Source organism: Protopterus annectens, chromosome 6.part0 (genome assembly GCF_019279795.1).
Source record: "Protopterus annectens isolate FY-2018-M chromosome 6.part0, PAN1.0, whole genome shotgun sequence".
In the NCBI taxonomy this organism is placed as follows: Eukaryota; Metazoa; Chordata; order Ceratodontiformes; family Protopteridae; genus Protopterus; species Protopterus annectens.
Window position 1 is genome coordinate 321,236,443 of NC_056737.1, and position 12,367 is coordinate 321,248,809.

General features: G+C 41.2%; 1 protein-coding gene across 1 annotated transcript in view; it reads right to left on the reverse strand.

The window, feature by feature from the left end:
- The window catches only part of ZNF106 (zinc finger protein 106), a 2,006,671-nt gene that overhangs the window by 454,560 nt on the left and 1,539,744 nt on the right, over positions 1 to 12,367 (reverse strand). Inside the window, exon 16 of the mRNA XM_044074076.1 lies at positions 5,262 to 5,453. Within this exon, the coding sequence (XP_043930011.1) occupies positions 5,262 to 5,453 (192 nt within the window). The remainder of the gene's footprint in view (positions 1 to 5,261; positions 5,454 to 12,367) is intronic.

The window sequence follows — 12,367 nt, forward strand, 5'->3', positions numbered from 1 at the left end:
TCACTGGGGTTTTCTGATATGGAAGTCCTGCTAAAGGAAGCCTAGGAATGGTGGTAGCTATGGACCTTAAAACCCTGACAAAATCCCTGGGTGTGACTGAAGCCAGAGGAGGGACTGGAAAAAGGCAATCAGAGAGAGGGTCTTGGATGGAGGCAGTGACACCAACATGGAAATGGTCTGGATCATGCAACTAAGAAAAACATGATCCTAACAGGGAACTAGGACTGATTTTTGAAAGTTTATGTTAAACCCTAGACTCTGTAACGGGTAAACAAACTGAAGGTCCTGAAGTAGAACCTCAGGGGGCAAAGCCTGGATGAGCAGATCATCTATATAAGGAAATATCTGAACCCCTCTCATACTGCAAAAGGCATTGACAGGATCAAGACATTTGGTGAATACCCCTGGGGTAATACAGAGACCAAAGGGCAAAGCAGAGAAGTGAAAATTCAAGGAAGAAACAGAGAAATGCCAAATATTCCTGAAAATGGGATTGATAGAGATGTGAAGGTAGGCATCTCTAAGGTCCAGTGATATCAGGAAGACCTGGGGAAGAGGACAGAACAAGATTTGAAGGCAAAGCTTAGGTTATTTGTCAGAAAGAGACTACAGAAGGGTCAACAGGAGGACATTTATACAGAAACTTGCAACATTCTGGCACCTTGTAAAATCTGTCATGTTTCTTGGTGGCTGGAGGCTGAGAATCAGGGGTACCAGAGGCTGCAGAAAAGGTATCTAAGAAGGCAGCCAAGACCACAGGAACAGCACAGTGTTTGGGAGAATCCACAAGGAGAAGTTCATAATATATCTTCTGAAGATCAGAAACCTGAGAACAATCACACTTGAACTGTTCCATCATACAAGAAATAGTGTCCCCAAAAGAGAGTTCTTCTAAGGGAGAATCTGAACTAATAGAATCCTCTTACTCAGACACACAATCCAAAGGAAAAAGACTCTGGGAAGAGCACATCAAAGACATCTCCCCAGAATCCAAACCCTCAGAGGACTCTTGCTCCCTGGTCCTCTTAAGAGGCCTAAACAACCAGGGAGAAGCAGGTAGAGAGACACCTTGAGGAGGCTTCAAGGCCATTAAACCATTACACAACCCTTGGATAAAATCCTGCCATTCACATTTGGGATCTTTAACAGGAGTAGAAATATGCTTGTTTTTTTCCTCTCTCTCTTTTGAGGGACATCTGCCTGAAGAACCCTAGGAGGTTCGAACCCCTGTCAACGCTATCAATGTAGTAGGAATCGCCTCCTGAACTAGAATCTGTGTAATCCCTCAGATATAATCAGGAGACGTTCCCCTTCAAAATCTGGTGCAGATGTTTGTAAAGCTTCTTAGGGCACGTGAGAAATCAGATCCATGCAAGCCTCAGACAGGGTCGCAGCAGAGGAATCAGAAACAAGCACAAGCCGAACTTCCATTCTTTCACCAGCCTTGACAGAGTCGTCAGGGGGAGGATGGACAGCAGCCGAATCAGATCAGTTTTTTTTGTCTTTTTTCTTGGCAGCTGGCTGACCCTCAGGATGGGAAGACCACCATAGCACCTTGAACCAACAACTTCAGGTGGTGGTTTTCTAAGTAAACAGACGAGGAAAGATGACTATACAGGGCTTTAGGGACAAATGCCTGGCAGATAGAACACTGTGTATGGTCGTTAGAAGCACTCAAACAGAAGAGAGACTGCTTGTGATGATCTTCATGGGAAATCTGCCTTCAACACTGACATTTTTTTTCTTTCTGGATGGCACACAAACTCACAAAACCAAAACAGTAGATGATAAAAAGAAACTTCGACAGGGCACTTGTCTGAAACATGGCTCAGTAACCACAGCAGAAGAGTGTTCAAACCGATGTTCAGTGATGGAATTCAGACTGGTGGCAAAGTAATTCTGTGACATGTATGTCCATACGTCACCTTTATGGTCTATGCCTTGTGCAAGGAGCATACATGTGATGTACAGGTTCATAGGTGTTTACTAGGCTAACAACCACAAGGGCCTTTTTAAGCCTAGCCATGCATCCCAAATCTCTGACAAGTTCTGACACCCTTGGTAAGTGCAAGCACGGGTCTGAGAGATGAGCCATTTACAGGTGACCGGTTTGCATCAGAGAGATAGGTGCCAAATCAGAGATGAATTTCCAGTTTGCCATCCACTTGTCCAAGTTGCACTTGAATTGGATTAGGGAGGAACTCTGCTTCGCATGGATGAAGAGCCTGATCCATAGACGGGGTAGTCTCTGGGATACATACCCATCTCTCCAACAGGTTCTATTTATATCACAGGCAAGGTTTAAGTCTTTAGAATGGGTAATTGTGGTACTGTTTGTTTTGTGGATATGCAGGAGGTCCATTAGAGTGGGGTCTGACAATGCCCTGTATACCAAGCATAGATCTCCCCTCAAAAGCCTGTAGGAGACAGAATACAGGGATAGGGCCTTGAGGCGGTCTGCATTGGACATATTACTTATGCCCTGTATTCTTTTAGTGAGGACCCTCTGTGGATGTTCCAGTTGTTGAATATGCCTGGTTAGGTACATACCAAAGGGGGCACTGTACTCAATGACAGGTCTGATGAATACCGAATACAGTGGAACAATGACTTCTTTGGACTTAGATGCCATACCTTTGTTTATAAGTTGCGCAACATAGAATGATTTCCTCACCACTGTAGACAAGTGATGATCAAAAACTAGATTACTGCCTGTGTGTCCCCAAGTCACTGACTACTGGGTCAACTCTAAGAGGTGTGTTGTCAACATGATAGTTACCAGGGATGGATGACTTCCAAAGGATACTATTATGCATTTCTTGGCATTTAGTTTTAGTCCATGTCTCTGGCACCGGTTGTTTGTCTGTGTCAGCCCCTCCTGGAGAACGTTTGTGTCAGTGTGAGACTCAATGACCGCTCCTAATTTGCACTCATCTGAAAATTTAGTCAGCCAAGCACCAACAACATTGGCCTTGATTTCGGAGAAGTAAATGCCAAAAAGGTGCGGTCCAAGGACTGATCCCTGAGGTACTCCACTTGTGACTGGCCTCTTTGTAGAGGTGGACTTCCTAGTTATAACTTCCTGGGTCTTGTCTGTGAGCCAGTTTGCTATCCACTGGGTGAGATATGGGTTTGTACCTAATCTCTTGAGTTTGTCAACAATGACAGAGTGTGGGTACTGTGTCAAATGCTTGGCCAGGTCAAGGTAGGCAGTTTGAATGATTTTGCCCTCACCCATTGCTTTGGTGACCTTCTCAAAGAAGTCCACCAGGTTGAGTAGGCACGATCTGCCCTTTGCAAAACCAAATTGGGTTGGGTCTAGTGTCTGGAGGTTTACTATATCTCTATCGATCATCTTCATGATAATTCTTTCCATGGCTTTACGTATAAGACTACTGAGACTTATGGGTCTGTAGTTTCCATGGTCTGTAGATGGCCCACCTTTGTGCAGAGGGATGACTTTTGTCTTTCTCCATTCATGAGGGGCACTTGTTTGAAATGATATGACGTCTAAAAATTCTAAAGGCTCTGGTATACTGGCCAGACACTGGGCAATCCTTTGCAGGAGATACCTTACACGTCAGAAATACTGCAACAGTGATATGGAAAGACATCAGTAAATGCTCGGTTAAGCCACTGCTGCAGTAGCCTTAGATATATGGTTTATATCATGCCAAAATTATAAAGTCCTGCCAGTCTTCCAAAGGCTTTTACTTCTGCTAAACATGCACACAAGGCTGTTGTGAGCTCAAGCTCCTTTGTGTAGAAAACAGCAGCCTGAGAGCCAAAAAGCATCAGGACATTCTTGCCACCCATGAGTTTGTTCCTCCTATGCTTCAGGAGATTGATGGTTTGCTCTCATCTTCCATTTCTGGTTAGATAAGTTACTTTTGAAGAATTCTTTCCAGACATTTTACTTTCTGCAAATAACTACCAAATCTCTCTCCAAAAACGCAGGCTTTTTGCTTGTGTTCACTATTTTCTATTGGAACTGTCTTGTCTAGCAAGCTATTTAAGTAGGGACTGTTTATTCTATATCAGGGAAGTACTTTGTGGAAAAATGCAGGATGATTTTGTACTAGTTTGTTGTTTACAGACTGATTGTTGTGTTTTTAGGGGATTGTGCATGTATTTGGTGCTTGTGTGCACTTTGACTTTCCTATATTCAGGCTCCTTCCAGCAGTTCAGGATTTAGATTTTGTCAACTGGAGTGTGCCTTTGTCAATTGGAGTGTGCTTTTGTTGGCAAAACACGTATGCGTATGTATACAGAAGCACATACATATATAAATTCTAAATACTGAATTAGTAAATGCAAAAGGATGAACAGACAAATTGATAAATGTTAAAAAGTAAATATTAGTAAAGTGTTCATTTGCTTTATGGAATAAATTACCTCACTTATGTTATTTAAAGATCATCCAACAGATCACTATTTCACATTTAGTTATAAAATGTGATTTACTTACTACTAGACACAAGTAGCGTTACAAAGCAAAAGAGTGCAGAACAAGGTGATAAGTTCTGTTTTATAATGTGCATAACTAGAGTAATCGTTATAGCATGCATGCAGTGATATCAAAAACATTTTTAAAATTAAATGTTCACATACTAGAGTAATGCAGTAGTAATTTAATTGAAAGATTATCGATAAAATGCAACTGTTTACTACAAGTTGAAGTATTAAGCAGACTATACAGAAAGCACAGTACACAACACAAGTTCAGCTAAGACAATATCAATAAGAAGGTGCTGAACACATTATGCCCAAGTGCAAAGCCTTAGTAAATTCTGTTTCTGGAAGCCTCTGCACCCCCTCTATCTCGATACTTAAATATATTAACTCAGAGGAAAGCCACCATGGAGAAGGGACACAAATATTACACACAGCATACAATACACAAAATTAAGTCACACACTTGAGGGGTACAAAGAGACTTGCCAAGTGTCTGTGGAAGTCTTAGTACTGCTTGCATTTGAATATGTTAGTCAGTCTTTTTTGATGCTAAGATGCACAACTTTGGGGTATCAATGAAATTATTACTTCAACAAGTAGAACTAACATAAACACGTTTTATCCATTGATTCCTTACTCTACTGTTCCTGCAAGAGCTACTGTGTTTCCAACACTGAAAAATTTCTAAAGTATACAAAAAAAAAAAAAAAAAAAGGGAATTTTCTTTCACCACATTTTTCTACAGCTTTGCTAAGGTTCAACTCATACTTGGGTAACATAATTCATCAAGATTTTCAGACATTTACCTTCATACACAGGACAGTTTTGGTATGCCCTTCAAGTGTACGAAGTAACAAGCCATTATTTGCATCTCGTACAGTGATACTGCAATCATAAGATCCCACTAAAAGCAGCTTGCGAGCTCCTTCCTGTGCCGAAGCCAGGCAACTCACTGCCCGAGGACCATGACACTCAAACACATCCAGTCGTTTGTTGTCCTGCAAGGGGAGAAAAAAGAATGTGTGAACAAGCTACATCCATCTTTTATTTGTCCCCCCATTTACTAAGGGAGGAAGTGTTAAGGATGCAAAGAAGTAAAAAAGAAAAGTAAGAGTCAAGTCAGGGAGCATCATACTTGCACGCTGCTGTTTCATAAGTCAGTAAAAGGAACTCAACTGGTATTATGCTATTTGAATCCAAGAATGCTGCACACATTAAAATGAATTTTTACAGTAGCTATGGATAAAACAAACAAAAACATACACACGTTAGTCAAACTACCAAATACTCTCCTGAAACGATACTGAAACTAACATCAGAATCACATATGCATGAGGCTGATGAAATAGCAAGTTCCACAGGACAGGTGCCTGGTGGGCAAAGGAATGTTTACCAAATGTTTTTTTAAATGCATCCTAGCAAACAGCAGCAGTCTCATGGCCAACCAAGTAAGGCATAGAATCTTTTTCAAATAGAGGTGGTCAGAAAGTCCAGCACAGCAAAAAAGTAGGGAATCCTACTTTTAAGGAAGCATCCTTAGTTCACACTGTACTATATTATACTATACAATATTATACCTGGTTAGTAGGTTTGTGCCTCTAAAATAAGAATTACTAATCCAGGCACTGAAGACAAGATGATGATTTACTGAAATGTTCATATATTAAACTTGGGTGATTTTATAAATGGCTTCAAAATAGGAAAAAAAAAAAAAAAAACAACTTAAAAACATGTTTTTTTCACCATCCATCACTCTGACAGCTGTCCCAGAACATCCTTCACTGCGTCTACTGGCATTCTAATCACCCCACCCCCTAGTCCAATGCAAAAGTTGAGCCAGTGACTGCTAGGATCCCAAGGGTGTAAGTGCTATCTTCCAGCTGGGTGTTTTCTACTTTATAACCTACCCTGTTTCTCCTTCCTCCCTTGGCTCTATATGCTACAACCTAAGGGGCAGATGTGCAGTGCTGACAAGTGTCATACTGCTCTGTCTCCACAATAGTTCTGACTTGTCCCCACACTTTACCAAGGACTGTTACCTGTGACACCCAAAGAACCACCCACACCCATCCCTTCCTGCCACTCCATCAGATGCCTGCACCGCTAGTCAAACCCTGATTGCCTGGGCTGTTAGTCATGACTTTACCCCTCTATGCCACTGGAGTGGCTTAGCAATTAAAAATATGGAGAATTGCCCACCAGGTCTTTAGTTACCTCACAAAGGCCTTTGATTAACTGCCTTGTCAAAGGCTTGAGTTATCTAAACTTTAATCATCTGTTCTTTACTGGATTCATAGTGACCATGAAACATACTTGAGTGCTGCAATAAACAAATTATAACCTTAAACAACAGTAATAAAAATTCCAAGCCTCAGACACTGAACCTGTTCCACTTACCACATATTATAACAGCATATCATTTAGCGTTCCTGGTATCAAAACACTAATACACAGGTGATCGGAGTACACTGCCTTCAGACCACCCAGTATTAGCAAATGCCTATCCCAAGTTCTAGCTGAAAAGCATAGGTGAGTAGGTAAGCACTAATGTAGATCAGTGAAGACTAGCCAGTAACCCATATTCAAAAGTTCTTTCTACCCTCAAGGACAGCAATGCAAGACAGAGTGGGGAGAATTTCAGGCCGCCAATCCAATTATCTAGGTTTACCTTGAAGGTGGTAAGGGTGCTCCCTCTGCTTGACATGGAGTGGAAGTTGGTTTCAGAGGTAAATGATACATTGGGATATGAATCTATCATGCCAAAATGTCTTACTTACCTGTTAATGAAGGTTTACTTCCTTTAACCTGATATTTGAGGAACCATTTTTTTCTGTGAAGAATGAAAAAGGGCAAAGAGGATTGGAGCTGTCATGGCTTAAAAAGCTACACAAATATCTTCATTGAGTAATCTATTAAGAAAATTAGTACAGAGTGGGCTGCTAGTCTGGCCTGACATTTTAGGCCACTGATCTTTTAGTCAGGCACTACTGAGGTCTTTAGTGATATGTTTAGACAAATACACGCCAAAAGAGGCATTACACACATTATTGGGTCTGATGAGATATGAGTAAAGGGGGAATTACGACTTCTTTGGCTGTAGAGGGGACACTTTTGCAAATCAGATGAGCCAGGCAGAAGGTTTTCCTAACTAGTCAAAACAGAAGAAAATATCAACAAGAGTGCCTAGATCTCTTACAGCAGTGTCTGACCGGAGGGGTGTGTCACCCATACGGTACAGGAAAATCTGTTTACCAAAATTAGCTATACGTTTTTTCACACTTAATTTGGGAAAGGTATCCTTGCACCATTTGTTAAAAAAGTCATAACCATGCTTGAATAATTATGAATCAGTGAAACACTGAATAAAAACTCACACTTTACAGTCATCAGCATACTTAAATAACCACATACAAGGAGTGGTGGTCTAAAAGTCTGAAGAACAGAAGCCAATTAGGAGAGGTCCCGACACCGAGTCCTGTGGTACACCACTAGTAACTTTTTTTTTTTGCTTTGGCAGCAGCAACTCTAATGACATGGGTTCCGTCAGCAAACCAGTCAGTTATTCACTGTACAGAATAAGAATTTATATAAAGATCTACAAGTCTGCCAATAATGCATGCATGGGTAATAGTGTGAAAGAACTTGGCCAGGTCCAGATATGCTGTACGTACTGCATAACCACCTATCCACTGCTTCAGTGGCCTTTTTCAAAGACTTTAATGAGGTTAAGGAGGCAGGACCTTCCTTTGACAAAACCAAACTAATGTGGATCAAGGGCTGAGAGATTTTCTATGTCCAGATTAATGAGGTTTCAGATAACAGGCTACTGAGATCTGTTATCAGACTGCCCTTGAGCAACAGCATTACCAAAGTTGTTTTCCAGGCCTGACAAGTGGGGTTTAGATCGGTTATATCTTGTACTGAAAATAAGGCAACCTCATAAGATAACAGGGACCACAGATCTTAGCTTCTGACGGGACTTGTTCCGCAATAATTATAGGGGGGGGGGGGTGGCTCTGAAATCTGTGGAATAATTATAACTGTGTATAGAGTAAAATCTGCATTAAATTTGTCAGCTATGATATTAGCCATATTCTTTGGGTCAGGGCTGGTAGTATTATTGTGGGCTAGCTCCAAACATTACTTGGGTGTTAAAACATTTGTGACTATTTTTGGATTCAGTGGCTATTTTAAGTTCATACTAAATTTTAAGCTTCCTAACGGCTCCCTTAAGCTCTATACCAGTTTGCTTGAGTGTGCTCTTAAGATGAGTAGAATGTGACCTCTCATAATCATTTAGCATTTTTTTCTCTTGTTATAGGGACCGTTATCAATACAACTATTTAATAAGTAGAAGTCAGAGGCACAGATGGAGGGTTTAACACTGGGATCTATTGGAGGAAGACAGAATTAAATCTATTTAAGTCACCAAGTAACAGAAAAAGGTGCACAAAGGGTGGCATATGATCTGCATCAATGGTGTAGATATTCACATCAATGCCACACTCAACTTTGACATCATCGGCCCCCGCTGCTTGAGGCCAATGTTACCAAAGGCTGACACTACGCAAATTGGCATCAAGCTTGACCATAAAAGCCCAAACCCTGAACCCCCATGTTAGTGGCAATGACATAACTGACGAACTAAGGCTCAACTTCAAGAGTCTTAACCCCAAAGGTCAGAAAACTGATCCCACTAACTCTGACACCAACACTGATAAAGTCTGCACAGGGAATGATCTCAGTAAGCTGATTTCCACCCTAGAGCTCAAAAGGACTCCCTACCATAACAACATCATCAAAGCTGTTGAAACTGAAGGCAGAGCTGTCCTGACTGAAACTATAGCTGACATCACCAAATCTATCAACTTCAATATCAGTGCCTGTTAGTTCAATTCCAGCCTCATCAGGAACTACACTTGAACTGGGCCAGTTAGAAGAACTGGGATGTTCTGGCTGAAAAAGTATGCAATAAAGAAATATTTCTTTCTGTCCTTAAATCATAAGTGGAAGAGGCATGAGAGATCATTTGCTGAATCATAATAAAAGCTTCCATCAGCCTTTTTCACAGACAATTTCAACAGGAGATATAAAGTAACATCTGAAAGACTTAGCTGATGAGATACTTGAGAATAAAATTCTCTCTCTCCTCGAATCAGAGAAGTTAAACCACTACTTTGAAAGTACACTTACCAGACAATATTTTGAGAAAAAATAGAAATATCAACAGAAAAATGAGATGAAGTCATTCTTTTCTCCACACTTTTTTTTTTAAATCTGAAGACCTGAAAGAAATTTCACACCTTGACAGTTTTATGTTTTTTCGTTTTGCCCTCCTTTTTACGTCTGGGAGTATTATCCCTAATAACTATGGACTTTGCCCCCGAGATCAAAGGAGAGGTCAAAGAGTGGAAGTGCATGTCAAAACTCACGAATAGACACAGAGTTTTGTTCCATTCATAACTAACTTATTTATCCAGAAGTTATGGGAACAAACAATTTCCAGATGTAATGAGCAGCAAAATGCTTTTCATTTTAGTAGCAAACATACAAAGATCATTTATCTTGCGATAAAACATCAAGTAACAGTAAAACCAACTGTGAAAAACCTTCTGAAAGTAAGAATACAGAAGCAAAGTTATAAATACATAAGGGAAGAAGAAACGCCAACAAGGTTTAGGAAAGGGAAATTCCTACCTGTAAAACACTCCAAAAAAATGATAAAAACTTATTAGACTGACCTGAACAGTTGACCAGAATACATGGAAAAATGAAACAAGAATAAGCTACATTTAGAAGCACACTGGAAACCTTCTTTCACATAATTTTTTGGAAAACGTCTGGGCTCATTTTTCTGATCCTGTAGCTTGATAGATGACGAGAGAGATGGAAAAAAAAACTATATCGCACAGCATAACTGGTGAAAAGGAGAGAAGTTGGAAGCCTTGGAAAGTTTCAAATGTTGCCTGACCAATACTGGGCAGCATTACTCTTACCAGTGATGAGAATGAACTCATACCAAATGCGCTTTTACTGATGAGCACTAGAAAGAAATGGAAATGATAGAGCAGATTGCCTGTAAAATCTTACCATAACCATAGAGGTTCTTCTCTTCTATATGCTGCAGTATTCATAACATGGGGGTGTCTGCCTCCGGCTAACTCATACATCCAGCCAGCATACCAAAGTCTAAATGCTACTGTAAGGTACGTGCGACGCTGCAAATCATTCAGTGTACATTGGCTATAAAAAGATGTCTGGTATAAAGTGGACGTCAGCACGTACCTACCTCAGAACTGAATGCCACAAAGCACCAACCTGACAAAGTGAAAAAACATGTAACCAGGGACCAAGCAAGCATCAGGAGGAGGACAGGCGGGAAAAGCAATACTGTAGCATATAGGAGAGAATAATATCTATGGTTACGGTAAGATTTTACACAACTATTCTATGTCCTCCTATTCATACACTGCACTATTCATAACATGAGTGAGAATGCCAAGGCTCAGGCAGAGGAGGAACTGGGAGGAGGAGCAGAAACATTTTCCACAAAGCCATGGAGAACAGATCTGGCAAACCCTCCCCTGGACCTGGAAATGACATCCAATTTATAGTGACTGGTGAAAGTCAGAAGACCAGGTAGCTACCTCTAAGATAGAGGCTGTAACCAATTCTTTAAAAAAGGTTCCAGAAGAGGACACTGCCCTTGTAGAATGTGCCCTTACAGGAGAAGGTAGACCCTTTCCATTGGCTGAGTAACAGAAAAATGGTTTTAGAAATCCATGAGTAAAAAACAGGTTCGCCCAGGGCCCTTGAGTAATAGGAGGCAAAATCTCTCAGACTTGCAGATCGACAACTCGGGTATACTTGAGCAAAACTAAGCCTATGTACGTCCAAGGTGCGGAGAATCCTCTCAATGGAGGACTGAGGTGATGGAAAAAAGATAGGAAGACCGATGGCCTGATTCAGGGATAAATCATTAACCACCTTGAGTATAACAGATGGGTTAGTCTGAAAAGAAACCCTGCCCCTATGAAAGACTGTGAAGGGAGAAGAGGCCATAAGGGCTTGCAGCTCAGAAACCCTTCTGGCAGAGGTAACAGCCACTAGGAGAACTGTTTCCATGTACAGTGTTGCAGGGAGGATGACACTAGTGGTTCAAAGGGCCTTGGGTAAGTTTGTTCAGGACAAAATTGAGATCCCAAGGAGGAGGCACTGGTCTAATGTAAAGGACACCTTATAGAGAAAGCTTGACTTGTAACCTGGAAGCTAGAGAAGGAGACATAGGTAAACATGCAAAAATGGCAGACAGATGAGCCTTGATTGAAGAATAAGACAAGACACTCCATTAATTCACACAGGTAAGACAAAACCCACTGGAACCTCTACTGACAGTGGTTGCAAATGTTTTTTGAGACACCATATGGAAAACCTCTTCCATTTGAAGACATAGGATTTCCAAGTAGTGGGTTTTCTGGCCTCCTGCAAAACCTGTAGCACATCCTCAGTGTAAAGGTGTCTAAAGGGAATTAAAACCCTATCACACAGTACCATGTTTAGGGTCGACATTTGTGGATACAGTGGAGTTCTGTTGTCCTCTGTGAGTAGGTCCATCCTGTGGGGTAACTTATGGTGACTGCCCTTGGCTAAATGTTGAGGAGGGGGAACCAATACTGTCTTGGCCAAAAGGGGGGGCCACCAGCAGGATTTTTGTCTGTTCTCGCTGAATTTTCAGCAGGACCTTCTGGATACGTGGGGAGGGGGGAATGCGTACAGAAACATCCCATTCGATTGAAAAGATAGTGCTTCCACCTTCCATGCCCCAGGATGTGGTATCCTGGCACAATACTTAGGAAGCTGTCTGTTCATGAGAGAGGCAAAAAGATCTATCTGAGGATGTAGTAAAAATCTT